Source organism: Anguilla rostrata, chromosome 2, assembly GCF_018555375.3.
Source record: "Anguilla rostrata isolate EN2019 chromosome 2, ASM1855537v3, whole genome shotgun sequence".
In the NCBI taxonomy this organism is placed as follows: domain Eukaryota; kingdom Metazoa; phylum Chordata; class Actinopteri; order Anguilliformes; family Anguillidae; genus Anguilla; species Anguilla rostrata.
The window spans coordinates 2485888-2505986 of NC_057934.1; the positions used below are offsets into that span (position 1 = coordinate 2485888).

The 20099-nt window shown below is 43.7% G+C and overlaps 1 protein-coding gene and 1 long non-coding RNA gene across 6 annotated transcripts in view; one reads left to right on the forward strand and one right to left on the reverse strand.

Annotated features, from left to right (window-relative positions):
- Nucleotides 1-20099, forward strand: part of neurl1aa (neuralized E3 ubiquitin protein ligase 1Aa) — a 68091-nt gene that overhangs the window by 16573 nt on the left and 31419 nt on the right. Inside the window, exons 1-2 of one of the 3 annotated variants that reach the window (XM_064315176.1) lie at nt 6986-10002; nt 13747-13782. The exons of 1 other annotated variant lie outside the window; for it this stretch is intronic. Coding sequence is in view for 1 of the 2 variants with exons in the window: in XM_064315169.1 (XP_064171239.1) it covers nt 9969-10002 (34 nt within the window). In the remaining variant the exon portion in view is untranslated. Of the gene's footprint in view, nt 1-6985; nt 10003-13746; nt 13783-20099 lie in introns of those variants that run through there. One more of the 3 variants, XM_064315169.1, reaches the window with a different exon arrangement.
- The window catches only part of LOC135243394 (uncharacterized), a 58152-nt gene that overhangs the window by 11211 nt on the left and 26842 nt on the right, over nt 1-20099 (reverse strand). For 2 of the 3 annotated variants that reach the window (XR_010326628.1, XR_010326625.1), the window contains 2 exons: nt 8178-8261; nt 7177-7334 (listed from right to left, as the gene is read on the reverse strand). The exons of the other annotated variant lie outside the window; for it this stretch is intronic. This is a non-coding gene — a long non-coding RNA (uncharacterized LOC135243394). The remainder of the gene's footprint in view (nt 1-7176; nt 7335-8177; nt 8262-20099) is intronic. 3 annotated transcript variants of the gene reach the window in all.

Consider the following 20099-nt stretch of genomic DNA (forward strand, 5'->3'; position numbering starts at 1 on the left):
ACACGCTATGTGCTAGGTGCTACGACAGCTCCAGTGATGGGATAATCTGGGCAGTAGGTCTCGAGCCCATGTGAGAGGAGGATTACGTATTTATTCAGGGGAACGCTGTCCTGAGCTGCCATCTGTCGCCCAGGGGTCCTGCCCACCGGCATTCTAGAGACAACCTCGACGAGGGGCGTCCAGATCAAACGCCCGACTAAAAAAAACGACGCACCTGGAACCCGGGATCTTTTGGGAACGAGGAGGGTACAGGACGTGCACTGAAAAACTGAGGGATGGGGGGAGGGGGGGGGGGGGGGTTGAGTTTGTTTGCTGCTAGCTAGCTCCTCCCATCCGCTTTGCCGACTTCCCATCCAATTTTCTCAGGGGTCTTGATTGCACCTCCGACGGCTCGCTTCCCGCTGTCCCGCGAGTGATCCACCCCCCGGGCGACGATCTGCACCTCGGGGTGCGCGGTAGCGTTCTTTAAGACATCCGGCTGTCAGGCTCCCAGATTACAAGCGCGGCGTTTCTGACAGGACATGCCCCGAGTTCTGCAGAAGGACGGTTCTTAGCGGGGCAGGTGTGCGGCTCCACGGCGCTGCCTCCGGTGCGGCAGGGCCGCCGTATCGGGTTTCCACCCCGGTGACTGACGGCACGGTGATGGACGCGTTTCTCGTTTACGTTCGTATTCGCCGCACAGCTGAGCCGATGGGGCCGTGTGCAAAGCAAAAGGGGGAAATGGCGCTAGCGGTGGTGTGAACGGGACATGTGGTCCCCCCCCCAGTATGTTCCTCTCCCCTGTTAAAACACTCACGGCCCGGGCTCCCTGCCCCCCCCCCCCCGTTCCTGTGAATTTTTGCATGGGTCCCATCTGCTCCCTCCCCTCAGGCACAGACCTCCCGGAGTGCTTTTTCTTTGGGGGGGGGGGGGCAGAGCTGACGCTTTTCGGATGTGAATCTATGCAAGTAAATGCGTGAAAGGGAGTCGTTCCGTTCGGCAAGCTTCTCGTCTCCTGAGCGAACGGACTGCACTGATGAAGCAGCTTCTCGAGGCACAGTCGAAGCGATTTGATTTCGAAAAGCTGAGACTCGTTCATGACTCGCCGATTTAAATAGCGCCGCTGCGTACGTACAAAGCCACCAATGAGGAAAAAGTCTGTCTTAACAATTGCATTAGTCCTGTAATGAGACTTTAAATCGTTTCTTTTTTCCCCTTTCTTTCAGGTAGAAATTAAGAGCTTGTTTTAAGTTGCTGTTTGCTTGGCAAGTGAAATTTGCTTACCCCCTTTGGCAAATCTTCAAATGAGTCAAACTGTCTAACCTCATTGCCAATACTTTTGTCTCATTTCAAGAAAAGGTAACAGAAATACGATTTTAAGTCTAAATAGAAGCATAAATGTGAAATGCTTGGGATTTATTTATTTTTTGGCTTTTGCAGTGATGTAGCTTTTAAATTAAACCTTTGTTAATGGAATTGCGCTCTTGTAGGAAACTAAATCCGGCGTGTGCTTCAGCGATACGCGTCGGGACGCGTCGGCGTGTCTGATATTTCAGCGTGAGAATAAGTATGAGAGGTCAGAGGGCGGATTCCCCCCCCCCCACCCCCTCCCCCTCAGGACACCAGATTAAATAGCAGCGCAACGCATTTGCGTGCAGGCAGAACACATGCAAAATGAACCTTCTGCAAACGGGGGAACTTCAAAAAAGGACTGAAGGGTGACTCACTAAAAAAAACCCACTAAACCGACACAGCTACGGATGAAGAGAAACAGCCAGTTCACACACGCATTGGTGTCAGTTCATAACCACAGCGAGCACGGGTTGCTCAAGTGTACCAGGCCGAGGGAGGGGCAGGAGCTTCCCATTGCGTTTCTCACTTATTGACCAATGAAAACGGGGGGGGCCAAAACCCAACAGAGTGCTCCTAACTCCAAACCACCGGGCAAAACGGCCTAATTCTTAGATGAGACAAACGAACGCGTTCTGTCTCAAGCTGTGGCACATCACGGTAGTCCAGGAGATGAATGAGCAGCGCTCTCACAGTGAGGAGATCTCCTCGACTATCTTGCCTCATAGTTTGGCCAGAGGAAACTATTTGCATTTAGCCATCTTCTCCTCCTTCTCCTCTCTCTCTCTCGCTCTCTCTCTCTCTCGTTCTTTCTCTCTCTCTCTCTCGGATCACGTGATGTTCTTACGCTCGTTTTGTGTGTAATATTTTGCACACGGCAACTAAGACGAGGTTCCAAAGCCCCGCGCTGAGGAGATGTTTTGTTCGCCACGGGGCAGCGCGCGGCTCGTCCAAACAAAGCCGTCCGCGGGAACTCTCTCAAACGCACTCCTCGCCAGCTGGTGCCATTTTCTATTTCACAAATAATCACGGAGGAGAAGCTGGTGGCTGCGCTGCCAAATTCGGGAGCCCTAATGATTGTGTGGGCCTGGCTTACATTTTCAAAAGAAAAAATTCAGTTCTTTTGTCCTGATGGGTGTATTTTATTGGTTTCCTTTCCTCACATTCAGACTTTTTCGAATTTTCATAGAAAAAGGATAATTCTGGGAAAAGACTAATGTGACAGTAACAGCTATTCATTCCATCCAATATGGACGTAATCATCTCATCCACTTCTGTTTATTTCCTTAAATGGTAATGTTTAGCGTTCAGTATCAGGTTCTCTGTGATGATTCAGCAGTGAGAGAGCGTACGGCACATGCACCGTGAAGACATGTAACTGCATTTTGATTCCATCTACACAAAAACAAGTAACCATGATTTTGTATAAACAGAAATGCCTATGCCATGATTGCATGTGCAAAACAGACAATGCCCGTATTGTTTACATTATGTAATCCATCCAGCATAATAATCAATATCATTTTTTTTTTTTTTTTTTAAGAAGAGCTTTGGCAGGGATTACAGCTTTTGTAATGAGACCCTGTTACGCAATGAGATGAGCATCGGGACTGAAGCTGTTCCCTCGCTGACTAAGCCCAGCCGTTTGGCCCAGGAGAGACGCCCATCACGCCCCCTATGGGCGGGGGGGGGGGTACAGGGAGACAAAGCAGATGAGCGTGTGGAGGTGGGGGGGGGGGGGGTACAGGGAGACAAAGCAGATGAGCGTGTGGAGGTGAGGGGGGGGGGCAGCGGGACAAACGGGCGTTTGCCTCTCGAACCCGCTGCCCCCTTCCAGGAAACCCCAAAAGAGCTGCGATGGGAAAGGCTTTCATTAAATATAACTTTACCAGGAATAAGGCTGCCTCCCCCAGGGTAACCTTCAGCGGGATGGTCTGAGGGAAACTTGTGAGTTTTATCTGTGGTCCGCACTTTTTGGTAATTTGTATTTGCCCAAATACTGTAGCTTATTCTTCTGCCTAGTTGGCTTTGCAGAGGTTAGGTCTGAATAGTGTTCACCGTGTGAACTAAACTGTGTTCTTGGCTAGAAATAGCTGTACAAAATAAGTATTGTATCTTACTGAACCTGTGTTTAGTAGTTGTCTATGTCTACGTCGCTTTGGATAAAAGCGTCTGCCAAATAAATGTAATGTAATGTAATGTCCGCCATTTTCAGCTGCTGGAGGGACACATAAAACTGTACCCACAGCTGGAAAAAAAATCTGCCCACAGCTGAACTACTGGGATACACAGAGGGGAATTAAGGACTCACGGGGTATAAGAAAACCACAGAGGCCTGTTTTCTTGATATGCGTTCTCATTCGCTTCACAAATCTGAAATTCCTAAATCCCTTTGTATAACAGCAGATTTTTATGGGGGTTTTTTGTTTTTGTTTATTTTTTTTATTTTTTTTTGAGCATACAGGCGTAAATTTACTTTTTCGTCCTGACAGATCATCTCGTTGTCTTGGAAACCTCCTATCGCTATCTGAGGCTGAATTGTGCCTTTCAGTAAACGGCGGCTGCAGGAAAACCAGACAGCCTTTGCTTTATTCTCCTTCGGGTTTCTTACGACCAGCGGAGCTGTTTGTCCTGAGATTAATATAACACACTCTAAAAGTGATACAGATTCCCCCCCACCAGCTGGATCTGCTGGTGCTGACACATGCTCAGCTTTAGGTCATATTTATCAATATGGCCCAAAATATCACACACAAGACTTTGTGTCACACTCCTGTCAACACTGAACATTCCGGAGTGGCAGTGTAACACAGCCTATGGGTTTAGGAGTCAGGTGGTACAGGCTATAACCAATAACCAGTGTGCTCTCAGTACAGAGCAAGTACCATCAATAAGGGTCTTAAACAAAACCGTTTCAGTAATTTTCCACCTTTAGAAATGCAGGGCATGTCAAAGTTGCCCTAAACAAAGGTACGTGCTAAAACAAACATAAATATAATGCACAACTACAATACTGACCTCTTACCTGAAACCAGTTTTTTTTTGTATTATATTCATGTCAATATAATATATAGCTGGTTTCAGCAGGTGTTTTTTTCCAATGCAACCCTGACTCAGAGCTGATCCACTGAAGTTAATGATTCACTAGAGCTGCGCTAACATTCATTTTGGGTCTGGGGTCTTGGTACGGACCAAGAGAGAACATGGCTGCCTCACAACAATAATAATCAATTTTTTACTGTATGTGTGTGTGTGTGTGTGTGTGTGTGTGTAAGTGGCTCTGTGTACATGTTTGTATGAGTATAAGTGTGTCTGTGCGTGTGCGTGTGCGTGTATGTACGCGTATGCGTGTGGGCATGTGTGCTAGCTAGCACCTGTGTTTGTGAGTGTGTGTGTGTAAGTAGCTTTGTGTACTTGTTTGTATGAGTATAAGTGTGTCTGTGCTTGTATGTGTTTGTGTGTGTGTGCAAATGTGCTAGCTCATGCCTGTGTTTGAGTGTGTGGGTGTGTGTGTGTGTAAGTGGCTTTGTGTACATGTTTGTATGAGTATAAGTATGTCTGTGTGTGTGTGTGTGTGTGCACGTGTGCTAGCTCGCACCTGTGTTTGAGTGCGTACTGTGTTTTGGGGAGGGGGGGTTTGGCTTATCATTGTAACTCTTCCCACATCCCTCTCAGACTGACTCAGTTCTCTCAATGGTTCTTTGTGAAGACTGTTTGCTCTCTGTGCTTTGATAGCATTTGCCATGGCACGTAATTTCCGTATGGCCTTTGGCATGAGGCAAACAATGGTGTACATGCATTGACCTACATCACGTGCAGTGATGCATTTCATCACAAAAAGAAACCTTTTTTTGATCTCATAATGGCTGGCATTGGACAGGTGAATACATGCGCGTGCTTTCTTAATTTCCTGTTCCTCATTGGTAAAAAAAATAGTAATTTCACAACGTCGGTAATACACTGCATTATTTAGCGTATGTACATAAAGCGTAATTGTGTCCTTCCTCTTGCTTTTGCATTTTCTTTATTTTATTAATTTTTTTACATGCCACCCATTTATCCATTTATGCACTTTACTGCAGTAGCTCAGGCTCAAGTAGCTTGCTCGGGGGCACAATAGCCGTACCCCACCTGGGAAAACAAACCTGCATCCGCTGAGCTCTGCTCAGACCCACTAACTCATTACAGATCATGAGAAAACCACAGACGCCGTTCTAGAAGCTAACATTTAGCAACTCGAGCTAGCATTAGAAGTTAACATTAGCAACTTAAGCTAGCATTAGAAGCTAACAGTAGCAGCTCGAGCTAGCATTGAAAGCTAACATTAGCAACTCCACCTTCAGAGGCGGAAACCAATGCGTGCCTGTTGTCAGTTTCAACAGCAGAGAAATTCACTGATACATTTCAGAACTCAGCAGTATGCAATATTAAATGTTTCTGAAACAAATATGTTCCATGCAACAGATAAATGCAGACTCAAATGCATTCCAACGCTTGTGTAACCCAACATATTACTAGCGAGCAAATTTAAACATCCAGTTTACAATAGCTTCATACTGCGTGAAAAGCAGCAAGTATTATTTGAACTGTAATGCCACAGTTCCAAGAAAGACATTCGTTTATTACTTGTATTTAAATGGATTTACACTGCTGTGCTTTTCTCTGTTAAAAGCATAGAGACAAAGGGTAAAGTTTTATTATGCTGAAACAAAGGAAAATAAGCAGCACTTTACCATTCAGGAAAAACGAGACAAAACTTTGTGTCAGCAAAGCGGCGTTAACATATTATAATATATATTTCCCCCTGATTAAATGTGCATGTGTGCATCGTTGCGCTGAAACAAAGAGCAAAGTAGCAATTACACAGAAATTACGTGGTTACCAGAGCTGCAAAGGATTAGCGGGTAACTAATTGACTACAATTAACCTGTAGGTCTACAGTAAACCATTCCAACACAGAGTAAGATATTATTATTATTATTATTATTATTATTATTATTATTATTATTATTATAGTGTCACAGACTGGAAAGCAAATCCTATGCTAAAAATCTCAATATAACAATAAAAGACGAAAGAAGAATGACTGATGGTAATAATTTCTCTAGTGCAAATAATTACTGTGCCATGACTTCCTTTAGATTACCAGCTGTTGTTGCCCATAAACCTGTCCCTGGTGCATTTATCTGCATGTATTATGTAGTAGAATTAATGGGGTTTCTCTGTCATGTAACCCCTCGTTGTGTTTTGGTCATGAATGAGAGGCTATTTGAGACTTGGCCATAAATACACATATGATCCTCAACCATACAAACAAGACACTTTTTTATAATGACACTTAACAATTACAACGGTAAATAATATTAGCCCAACATCACCCTCCTTTCATAACAAAGTGATAGTCCCTACACCTTCTACTGTATACATTGTGTGTAATATTCTAGCTACCTCCATCTTGTAGGTTTGCCTCTGGCCTCCAGTACCTGTACACACTGTACCTGTTCTACCAGCTCCTTGGTGGCACACTGTTTTGCATGTGTATGAGCGATCTAATTTGTATATCTGATCTGTTTTACATAACTGCGATCTCTCTGTACATTTGCCACAGCCCATCCATTGTGAAGGTATTATTTTTATTGCGCAAAACACATTTCTCAAAGCGTCCTGAATCTGTAACTGAATCTATCCTTTCTCTGCCCGTTCCTGACTGCCGCTCGGACCCCAAAGGGTGTTCGGTTTTGTTCCTGCATAAAAACAGCGCCTGTCGCTTTTTTTTCCCGGCAGTTTTTCATTAAAAGCAGATAACCTGCGGCTTACAGCAGGCCTGTGGGCTTCAGGTGTTCTCACCTTACAGAACGGTCTGGAGAAGGGCTGCTGGGAGAGATCTCTGTGAGCCTGCAGGCGAGGGGGTGGTGGGGCGAGGGGGGGGGCGACGCGGGGTACGGCTTGGCTCGCTTCCCCCGCCCCAGGGCACCCCCGTTTGTAGCCTCCGGCCTGTAGCGTACCTGCGCGGGTGGTGATATCGCTGAGAGAAGGCGTGTCAAACGGACGCACACAACCGGTTCACCAGACAATCCAGCATCAACAGAAGCACTGCACTGCATTGCAAACGCACAGGGAAATCCCCAAAAAGAATTTCACATTCAGGGGTTGATTTAAGGGAGGCAAAACCAAACCTTAGACCGATGTCTATGGCCCATTGTGTGATATTTAGAGATGAGCTTTTTTGTTGTTGTTTTTTTTTTTTGGGGGGGGGGTGGTCAGTCACCTCTTCCTCCCATTTGGAATAATATGTGCCCTCATATCTGCAATACACTCACCAATAAGACAGTGCTGTTTGCCACCAGTCACCACTGCACACACCAACATATTTCCATTTTTAAATATTGTAACAGAAATTCCACATAGTTTTTTACAAATAAAATTGTATCCAAAAAAAAAAAAAAAAACTTTTTAAAAGATACTCTCATCAATACTGTCATTTCAGTGTGCTCTCAGATTAGCATATTAGCGCCATTTTAGTTGCTTGGTTACAGTACTGTTCATTTCACACCTGCCTGTGACTTTGTGTTTAGCGTACCCATACGCACTACGCTGCCACGTCGTTTCATAAATATCATGTTTATGGGGGCCATCCCGTGGCATGTCCCGTGGAGGCATTGGCCCTCTCTGCAGTCGGGAACTAAATCCTGAATTTACCAGTGCTGACTGAAACTCGGGAGTGGAAGCTGGCATTGGCCTGTGCAAAAGGGAACCTTGTCTGTTAAAACTGGGTGTGTGCAGCCTGCTAGCAGCACCAGCTATGAACATTGCGTACGACTCACGCACAGTAACGGCAAAGAGCTCACCTGTTCAACCGACGCGAGAGGAGAAGAGGCCAGGTGCTGGGCGGACACGCCCCGCAGGACACACAAAGCTCGTCTTCGTCTCGTCTGGAATTGACACAGATCGCAAATAAGACCGCGCATTTTAAAGAATGCCCGGCAGTTAGTCAGTTTGTCGGCTTATTCAATACGTTTTTGTTTGTTTTTTAAAAAAAAGAAAAAAAAGCACCACATTTATTATTAAACCTTAGTGACATTAAACTCACACAGTGTAAACACGCTATACAATTCCAAATAAAATTGTTGTTTAATTTGAAATGCAACTTTTTGTTAAAATGCTGAAGCTGGTCGGAGACACAAGCTGAACAATGAACTCTGTGAAAGGATTCAACCTAGAAGGCAGTAAAAAAAGAAACAATCACTAATTACACTAAAAATGTGCGGTGCTATTGCAACTCTAACATCGTCCATATGAGTCGAATTGGGACCATATGCACTCTATAAGCGTGGATTTAACACCGAGCATTGCGTATCAAAGGTGTGGAAAGGCTGCCAGATCATCTTGGAAAGACGATGACAAGCAAAGTCGGGGCCTTTGGCTCCTGAGAGTCCCTGCTGTTGTCTGCCAGACGCACAGATGGAGAGTTCGGAACACGAAGTAGGGGAGCGGGGTGTGCCAAAGTGCATAGGCTAAGGAATGCGGCCGCCAGCTTCAAGTGGTGCTAAATCTAACCGTTGACTAGTTCCACCAAATAACACTGAAGGCCTGCCTCGGTTGGGTTTGGCTCTGTAACGATTTGGAATGGCCCTCGTGTTTCTCAAGTAGCTTACATTACGTTTAGCTGAAACTCTTCCATGAAGAGTGCGAAGGTAAATTCAGATCTAGGCTAGCAATTGGCATACACCATGACACCGAAATAAATATAGGTTCACGCTGTATATTGGCTTATGCATATTCAAGAAACTGTATTGCGTTGCCTTTAATTGGATTTTCTAGTGTCCATCATAAGCAACACAGAAATCACAAATTGCTGAACAACAGGCTTATTGTTTACAGTGCCCTTTACATAAATATAAGTCTGTTTATTATACAAACATTCATGCTGTCATGTTTTGTTTTTGCTTTCAGAGTAGGCTAAAATAAGTAAGTTATTAATAAAGAGCCTAAATACTCGGACAAGAGAAATAAATGATCAATTTACTGTAACAACTATTAAACAGTTTATATACAAATCAGTTAAAGGCCTACTATCAATTGCTAAAGTAAAATCACATCAATCCAGGCCTAATGTTTGTGTCCATGTGGTTACTACGTCCATGCACGCAGGCACACTGGTGACGGCGTCAAAGCAAGGCATGCAGGTCCTCATTTGTTAGCATAACAAACCAACTGAATATCGTAAAACGAACGGAAATACACTAGGACAAGCTGGTCTTGTGCGAATAAGCCACATACGTGGTAGTAGTGTTGAAACTGAACTGGTCTCCACTTGAAACTGTTGTATTATTATTTTACCGTTGGGCAGTGCGCGCAGGAGCGGCATCGCTCGCGTTACTAGGAGGCTTGCTTTGACTCCACCTAGTTTTATGTTAATTCAAATGTGCTCTTGAGGCTTGTGCCTGAAAGCGTACAGTGAATGGGGGAGTGAACGACTCCTGCTCGGCTCTGTGGGACACTGTTTATATCTCCGCGGTCAGGAAGACAGGGACCCGTGGATGTACGAAATGTTGTCGGTGTGGAACTGTGCTTCGTAAGGAAGTCGTTTACCAAAAAAAAAAAACAGCACTGAAGAAGAAGTCGCTTTCAATCGAGCCATGGGAGGCCAAATAACCCGAAATAGCTTGTACGGTGAGGAAAACCGATAGGGATCTTTGCAGGGGGAAAGTACCTATGTGTCCGTTTGCAATGTTGTTGTAGTCGGGGGTTCTGTGGTCACGATATCAGTCGCTAATAATCACACAGTGCATTGTGAGGTTATGAGGTGGAGATTCACCGTAACTTTCAACGTTTAGCTCTTAACTAGGTGTATCCATCAAATAATATGTAGTTGTATTTTTAATATTTGTAATAAGGTTAGATAGCGTCAGCAAGTATTTCTACACGCATCGCTAGCTACAGAACAGTGTCCATAAATGTACATGAATATAGACTACTTCATTAACGTTACATTAGATTCAGACTGCCTGTGCATTAACTAGAACAAGCACAAACAGAAAAAACACAATTTGAGTTTTTATTTTAATATTAGCATTTCCCTATGCAATTAGCTTGTCCCAATTGTTTTTGTTTAAACCAACGATCTGACCACAGAAATGCTTACAGTAGACTACTACGCCTTGCTACTATGACAACTGAAGTAGATCACTAGGTATATTAGCTGAAGTTATGCATTTCTCCCCCTGAAATAACCTTATGTTCCCTTTGTAATCATATATATGGTATCTAAGCTTTACAGGCAGTCTTTTAATTGGCAGTGCACAGCTGGTGCAACCCAGGGGATTTCAAATCCATAAATCAATTCCTATTTATCACACCCTTTAAAACCGCAGTTTTCGTTTTCCCAAATTACATTTGTTTTCATTTGCTGATGCAGCCTACCTATCCAGACCACAACTCAAAAATTACTTTAGACTTAATCTTTCCATCTTTATCCATCTACCTTAGCTTTGGAATTAGCCAGAAGGTGCTGTACTGGCAGTCTTACCATGATTTTACAAGCTATACTGTGGGATATGGCAATAAGTTGTTGGCTACAAATCAAGTTTTAGTTTTCCAACTCTTAGGCATAATTGGTACTGTATCAGTTGTCAAGGTTCACCATCTTGTTCTTTCTGAATTTTGTCAACAGTTGTAAATAAGCTGATTATATTTTTATGAAAGAGTGATGAATCTTACCAGAACAGGCTTATTCTTGTCATACTGACACTTGCAAAAGCCTGCATTTAAAAGGGTTGTTGGTGTTAAGCACTTGTGTTTTAAAATCAATTTAATTGGCACCATAGAGTAGGTTTAAAAGGAAAAAGACAGGAAACTATAGTAAAACATGCATTTTATGATTGCAGTGTATAACTGCTCTCAACTGGCATGAAGCATAAAAATTTCGGTGATAAAGCACTCCAGCACATGCACTAAACTGCTGCACTATTTGACGTGAATTCAAAAGCACAGTGCAAATTAAGGCAGCTCCTAATGTAGCCTGCCGTTAGCTTGCTCGGGCATTTTATGATGCAGACTTCATCTTAAGGACACACCGCCTGGCAATCCTCTGTCCTGCAGGATTTCTGCATGACACGCTAAATCCTCTGTTACTGAATGCCTTGGACACAAGGCTAGTCATTTATCCAATTACACAATTAAGGATAGTCAAAATAAAAGGCAACACAATCTACTGCCTCACATCAAAAAGCCCGCCACGTCCTTGGGACCTCTATAGACCCTACTGTAATTAGCCTATTTTTACTCATAACAACGTTGTTGTGCTTCTGTGTCCTGTGTCACGGTGCAGTGGATGCACTAGCGTCACGGCAACCTAATATGTAGAGCTGACCTGTCACTTCAGTGTCCTACGGACTAACAGTGCAGGTATTGACACTTTATAAGCACACGGAGATTTCGCTGAATTGTTAGCACTTAGCAGTAATTGAGTTTTTTTTTTTTTTTTTTTTGCTTGAATGTGGGAGGAATCACTTGCGGAGTCCGTCCGTTGGCATGGATGTTTTTGTAGCTTAGCGCTGTTAGTGTGCCAAGGTCATGGAACACATCCAAGATGGGCTGTGAGTAAAACAGAAGCCCCCAGCCTCTAAATATAAGTTGATTAAAATGAGAAGCGCCATGCCATTGCTACATAGCCCGCTTGCCATTTACAGATGACATTGAATTTAGCCCTTGTGGGTCCCCGGGCATGCAGATGATAGTTATTGATCAGTATCTCTTGGGTGGCTTTCTCATTATAGACCGGGCATAAATTGGCTCGTAACAATTTCTAACGTTGCCAACTCAAGGAAAATACATTGTATGTACGTACATGAGCTTATGAACAAAATTACTATTTTTTTACACAGATTTATTGGTATAAGAATGTAGAATCATCGAAAATGTAGAGAGCACTTTGATTATTTAGATGGGTCTGTGAGACACAAAGTCTAACATTAAAGTAAAGTAAGTTTAGCTGATACAGCAATGGTAGTAAATGTGTGTTTTAGGGGTCAACTGGTATTAGTGCACTAATTGCTCAAATGTCATGTGGTTTTAATCCAATCAGTAGAACCTGTTGTAATGATACAGCTTCTCGGTGGAAACCATGCTTTCTACAATTCACCAGTGACTGATCTCCACCGTTCAATAGTGTTTGGTTGTGGCTCTGTACAGTCAGGTCCTTCTTTGCATTCAGGTCCCAAAAGGTACTGTTTGGAAACAGGGAAGGAAGGACTTCCCTCATTTCCATCGCAAACAAGACGGAGAACAATGTAAATGCGTGACATCACGCGGTCGTTTGCGTTTAGTTCCCTAATTTGTCTCTCAACACAGACGTGGCCTGACAGCGTTTCGTGCGTCAAGGGTTTTTTTTTCCCCCAGAGGGCGTGTGAGTACCGGACTCATCCTGGACCCTGGGGAACCCGAGGCGTGTGTCAGGTGCTGATTGGTACGCTTCGCTGACACAGGGAGGGGAGCTCAGGTAGCCCAAAAAAAAAAAAACGGTCCTGCGTCCTCCGGGTCGTCTCTGAGGACGACGCCGGCCTCGTGCGCCGAATTCACGTGGAGAACTGGCGTTCCTGAACGTGCGCACCTCAAGCTGTGCTCTTTCTCGTTTTTAATACATTTTCTTAAAATATCCGCATATGCAAGGAGTCTTAAGCCGGGTTTCCCCTGGGCCACCTGAGCTGTGTGTTTCTGATTCTAATGTGACCAGTATGAATTTTGCATTTCAGCCAATCAGCTCACCCCTGCTGTTTTAGACACAGGAGCCTGGTTACCAGTATAGCTAGCTGTTTTTGGATCCGCCCACACCAGCCTTCAGTACGTGAAGTGTGCTCGTTGGTCAGGTTGCTCACTACCGATTTTAAGCTTTTTTCAGACTGGTTCATAACGGAGGAAAAACAAACATGGTAACTTGCTCTGGTTAGAAAGCATGTGTGGTGAATTAAGCTATGTTGTTGTTGTAGTTGTTTATAGATCTGACCTTCAGCAAGCAGGCTAAATCTTTTTTTTTTTTTTCTTTCTTTCTAATGCGAAATATCAATAACATGTGAGGAAGACCATCCTACCTGGCTGGGAGTAAGCATTATTAAAGGCATATTTTACAGGACGAGCACACTTTGCTTATGCTTGGCTTCTCGCAGTGTGTTGCCTGCCTACTTTTGCATCTGGGGTCTATAATGTACCATCAACCCAGATAAATTTCAGTGTGTCCGGCTCATCCCAGGTGTACTGTAGCCTACCTACAGGGCTCCACATAGGCAGGTGGTGGGAACTCCCTTTCGCCTGATTAATATTTTTAGAAACTCGAAGATGTACAGTAAATAAACAGGGGAATATCTTTTAAATAGAATGCATATGGTAGGCTAATATTCCGGTTATGTATCGTCTCTCTAGGATATGACGTGAGTGCCTCGCCCAGGATGTGAACAGGTAAACCTCGGGTCACGGGGGTGTGTTCCCCTGTCCCGTACACCTCATCCTCTTACATTTGATATTTTCCCACTGCTGACTCAGACCTGGCGTGTCCCGCTCTTTCCAAACTGCGGAGGATCCAGGGGTTATGGGATCTCACGGTAAAAAAAGCAAAGGCCTTCGTAAGGGAGTTAAAGTTCCGTGACCTGTTTTGAACCCTTCTCGCTGTGAGGATTCACATGATTTATTTGTCTATTCACAAGTGTTTTTTTTGGTTGTTTTTTTTTCTCACACAGATCAGTTGGATTTTCTCTTTTCTTTTTTTCTTTATTTCTTTTTTTTGTCAAAGTATGTCTCCGGGCGCAGCTAGCCAGATTAAAGCCTCGGTGCAGAGCTGAGTCGCTGACCTTTCAGTTTCCATGATAAAAAGTCATTTGGCAGCAGTACGATCACCATTAAACCCGAGTTGGTGCGCCCTCAGATCCTAATACAAAGACTTTTTTTAAGGGCAGCGAACAAAATCGCTTTAGAGGTTAGCATGCTCTCCACGGCTGGAGCTACTCTGTGCTAATAAAATGGCTGTTGCATGAACCGGTGTTCACTCGCCTTGCTTTGAACGGACAATGAGAGGGAGGCGTGGCCTTCTTAGTGGTTCAGAAGGGCAAAGGTCATTTGACGGATGAATCCGTGTGACTAAGAATTCAGTGGTTTTAATTAGACAGGCGGCCACACACGGACCAGTAATATGATAAATTTAAGCGTGGCAGCACGAGATGCCTGGCGCAATTCACATATTAAACCTGGGCCGCACGCGAGAATTAAAGAAATTAGGGAAGCTGACAGGATCTGTTCAGGGCTAACAAAAATGTCTTCTAAAATGGTTACAAATCCCTTAAAGTCAGGTGAAAGTGAAAGTGCGATACTGCATATTAACTGCGGTTTAACTGTATTTGGTTGACAGGTAGCAATGCTGGACTGAGCCAGAAGCACAGTGCTGTATATGTTCCTTCAGGGCTTACGCTAGGTAGAAACAGCGTTTTACCGTCCGGTGCTTCTGTAGAGAAGCCCGCTCCACACTCGATGATTGACGCTCGCATAATAACAGTAATGCCACCAATCAGATATTCACCTGCAAAGATGAAACATACGTGGAACAGAAATAGCTAGTCGTGATCACCACAAAAGAGTTGTGCTGCCAACAATTCAATTTACACAGGTCTTTGAACAAATATTTAAATACTTCCAACAACCGGTATGTTTACATTTCTTTCAAGCCCCTGGGTGTCTTTGTCCCCATACTACAGTACGAACCGTACAAGCTTTTTTCAAACGTGCATTCGGTATGTGTAAGCAATCTGCTGGACCGTGCGGTTTCACACAAACAGGTGTCATGGCAGCAGAATTCTTTTTACAAAGCCGCCGAGCGAACTGCAAGACCCTGCGGACAGTAAAACAAAAAAAAAAAAAAAATGGCGTCAAATTCATTTCTGAGGTTGTTAAGAAAAATATCTGATTTCACGTTATGTCACAAGCCCTCAGAACCATATGGGAATGTTTACCCAAAATTCACCGGCCTTGACCTTTCAGTTGCACTGGGAGGCATTTGATTGCGCACACACACACATGCGCACACATGGACACACACACACGCGCACACACACACACACACACGCGCACACATGGATACACGCACCCTCACGCGCTGTCACACACACTCGCACACAAACACACGCACACACATGCACACACACACGCACGCACACACATGTACATACACACACACTCTCGCACGCACACACACGATGGCATTCTAATGATGATGTAACCTGGTCACTAGTGTCGGCTGTCAGACCTGTTTGTTACTTGAGCCTTTACAAAACCCCTGACATCTACAGGTCAGCGGAACCATAACAGTGAGCTCACACCCCTGATTTAGACGTGAAGCATAATCAGCCTGCAAATACATACCTGAATTCTTAATAAATTTATACTGAGACTAATTAAACTCTTTGTGCTATTCATTAACTAAAGTGTGTTCTGTGTGAAAGACTGCAAAAAATGTGTTCTGTGCGCCCTTGGGGTTTTCCCTTGTGTTTACAGTACAGGTATGTTGATTTGTAATAGATTATTACCATGAGACAAATGACATTGACATTATGTTTCTTGCCTCAGTGCATCTCAGTAATACAGGCTGGCTCTTTGACGACTACTGTCATTAATAAGATAAATGATATCAATTTTCTACCACATAGTCCTTGAAAGAATACGTGCTGTACCATGTAGACATTGTTAACTTAATGGAAAAGACAATTATGGAAGCTCAGAGATGTGCTTGTCAGTATGATGAAACATATCTATTAACGATGCGATTATGAAAGAATGGAAGAATTCCAGAGGACATTAAAAGTAGTTGTGGAGTTTGATTATACCAAAATGTTCCTGTGCAGGATAAGGTCATCATATACAGAAGAGCAGCACAGAAAAACATCTGTAACAAAATGTTCCGTGTCATTTGGAGGAAATTATTGTGATGTAGTCCTAGAAGGACATTGTTATGCATTTCTAAGAATGTCTTTTCATGAATTTCCTGGAGTTGAGAATGGCTGGAATATTTGTGGGCTAGAAGGTCAAAGAATTGCGGTGAGGGCAGTGGCCTAGACTAGAAAGGTTCAAGTCCTGGATGACACCATTGATCGCGGTACTTGGACCACAATCTATAAATAACCAGGTGTATAAACGGATGGTATTTCACATAGCCTTGGACAACGAGCAGTTAAATGGAGCACGTCGCGTTAGAGAAGGTTGTACCTATTCTTTCCAACCTGTTGTTGTTGTTGCACGGGCTCTGGCATTATCGCCGTGCCAACCCCACACCTGCGCAGGTGCCCTTGCGGCTGAGCTCTGACACTCCTTCGGTGGTACACCCGGGCGACTGCTTCGGCAGGGTTTCCCACACTGCAGCCCGTATAGCATGCTACGGGAGGGCTAGCGCTAACTGGAAGAGAGGCTCTTCACCCGCTGATGACAGCCAGTAACCTGAGCTCACCGTGCGCTAACGGGATGTAGCCAATCAGGAGCCGCCGCTGGGGTGTCCTGGTCATAGTCTAATGACGTAGGTCAGGCTTCAGGTAGCCCAATTAAGCCTCTAGTACACAGCCTGCTGCCTGTTACCTTCTAACACCTATTTGAACTGAGTCACTCTGGAGCCCTATTAGAAGTGTCTTTTAGAATCCGCTCCTTTAAAATGTCACTATAACAGCTTGGATGGAAAGGTTGAATCTTTAGCGACGTTTGAACATAGTCTTAAACAGAGTGTGTCAGTATTCAACCAGGCTAGATGTTTTGACAGAGAGTGATTAATGCAGAAGGACAGTGTGAGAAATCGTACGGTCATGCAGAGAGCATATTAAATCATATTAGGCATGATTGTCAATATCGGATGCAGATTATTATTATTACTATTTTTTTCAAACTGTGACTTGTTTCAGCCACTAATGCAGCGCAGAGATTTTCATGTCCTAAGATGGATGCTTAGTGAAAGGTCAGCTTGGGCTCATGAAATGGGGGCTTCCTTCCTCTGATAAATTATTGGAAGGAAATACTGTATTTCAAAAACTCACAAATCTCATTTCTGGTATGGATTAAGTCTGGGTGTAGTTTTTTCCTCCGTTAGATGTCAGTTTCACCTCAGAGGGGAATATGCGATAACATTTAAATTGAATTAGGCATCGCCATCTTCGTATTATCCGGGTCCAGCTGAAGAAGGAAACGTTTTCTTGTGATAATAAACTGTCGTGGTTTAGAACGTGTTGTGGGTCGAGTCGGGTTCGCACATTTTTAACCGAGTTCCAAAAGGCTACGTCAGCCGCTCGTCAGTCGTCTTTTGGGGAAAAACGTAGCCCATCGTGATGTAAAAAACACACACACACACACACACACACACACACACACACACACGCCGTGCGTTCGCTTGGCTCTGAGCTGGGGCTGTCGCCTCGGACGGAGGTCGGCGCACGGAGGTCAGAGAGGAAACGGGCTTCGTGTCTTTGACCTATGACAGCGCGTAAATTAGCCGCGCTAATCCTCCCCTAGCCCTGAGCAGGAGGAGCTAGCCTCTCACGCTCGAGCTCTCTCAAAGGCTCTGTGTGATTTCCTGTCGGCCTGAGGGGCTGTAACTGTGTGGACAGACGCACAGGCCGCGGCCCCCTTTGATGAGGATTCTTACTTAACTGTTTCGGGCTTTTGTTGGCATTTAAGGGAATGGAGGTGGTTTCCGCGGCAACGGCACTTTCGAAATCATACTCTGTACTGAGTGACAAGATATGAATGAAGACCTTTAAGTAGCTGTAGACAAAGACTACCACCACCCCCCCCCCCCCCCATACTTGTACCCCTACACCAGAGTATTTCATAGTACAGGTTTCCTGTGGACTAAATTGCAACATGTTTATCTGGCTCCCATTGCGTGATCTGACCATTATTTTGCTAGGGAAAAAATCACGTAAGAATAATAATGCTCTCATAACAATGTTGATGGCTCATATTCAGCATAAAGAATCATGTATCAATGAACAATGTCCCAGCAATGGCTCCCATAATATATGAATTATTACAATTTTACTGTAGGGTATTTTGACAATATACTGTTGCATTTGCTTAATGTGTTGATTACAGTGGGTGATGTAGCCTAGTTATTATAAATTACGTTTTCGTATAAGATATCTCTGACCCAATAAAAATATGTTCAAGAATTATCAGTTCCAATAAAGGTGCATATTTCAACCCAAGTAAATAAATAATAATAATCTCCCATGTTTTGGTGTTTGGTTCCTGTATTGCTATTACAAAAAGGCAGTCAGTGTCTCTACAAAGGCTTCTTTAGTACAGAATAAAAATGATAAATTTAAAAACACCGCCAGCCGTGAAGAGAAAGGAAGGTTTTGACAACTCCGTTTCTGGCAGAAATGCCAAAAAAATGTACCCTCTTACTCATCACATCACTGAGTTGCACTGAGTTTGCCTACAGTTTTTCGAAAAACAAAAAAAAAGTTTGAATACCAGTCAAATCAAGCAGGGCTGCTTGCGAGCGTTCGTGGCAGTTGCAGTGGATAAAGGCTCGTTTTCAAAGACACCTGCTGAAGCACATAAAGGCAGTCGTTCACATGGCATCTCACAATGCATTAAACATGAACCCTCATCCAGACTTTACACATTTATAATATAATTCCAAGTGATCCTCAACCCTGGCTAGAATGCTTTGTAGTTCCTGTGTCCCTGAATGGATGTTAGTCAGATTGTGTATTTTTTTTCCAGTGTGTTCGCATTGACTTTCTTAAAGCTGCAGTAGGAAACTCTCTCAAGGAGCGCAATGCTGTGAAAATGTTTTGAAGATCCTAACGCCCGTTGCTCCTGCCCAAAGACAAGGAGACGCACTTTGATTGGTTCACGTTGTAAACCGTTTTGTTTTGAAAACAAGAATTCGGCCTGAATCCTTGATTTTGGAACGCAGAATTTCAGGGTGAAAGCACAGGTTATGGTGCTGGATTTCTCTCACAGCATCTCTTTCTGTGATTACTACCCATGAAGCACGACCGTTTCCCAGATATCTTTCACAAAAAATTTTACCTGCTTCAGCTTTAATGCTCCCTGAAATTATTGGACAGAATTATAAATGTTTTATTATTTCAAAATAAATAAGTGTTTTGGAACTATCTGCTTTATACAGTGATTTGGTTAAATTTTACATCGAAAGTGGATGTTGCCCCAATTCCCGTAATTTTAACTGATTTAAATAAGGATTTCAGTATATGAAAAGCGTACCATTATGTAAGTTGTGAAATATAATGTAAATAAGCAGGTTTTGGACGAGAGGTAAATTAGCTGGAGTGTTATTTATTTTTTTACTTCTCCCCCGTTTTAAGCTTCTGGCCTCCAGGGAGAGCTGTGGCTTATTTATGACAGCGTGATGACACTTTAGTTGTGACACGCTATTATGAAGAACGCCAAATCTTGCATAATTTAACATTGCCAAATCAACAGATTAGACTGACATAATAACACCCTCCTTTGTTAACTGGGAATGTTCTGTGTGGACAGCTGTAAGGCAGCGACCATTTTGTTGGTCTTTACCGTAAGTGATCAAGTATTCATGCAGGGGAAAACAACAAAAATGGCCAGTTCTTTTGAGGCACGTTCCCCTGAGTTGCAGACAGGTTGCCGTAGATCCTGTTATGTCATCGTCGTTCAGCCAAAGGCGCTGAGGTGTGAGCTAATCGTGCCCTGGAAGCACTAGAAGTTCAAGGAAGTTCAATGTTTTTGTACACGTGTTATGAAAC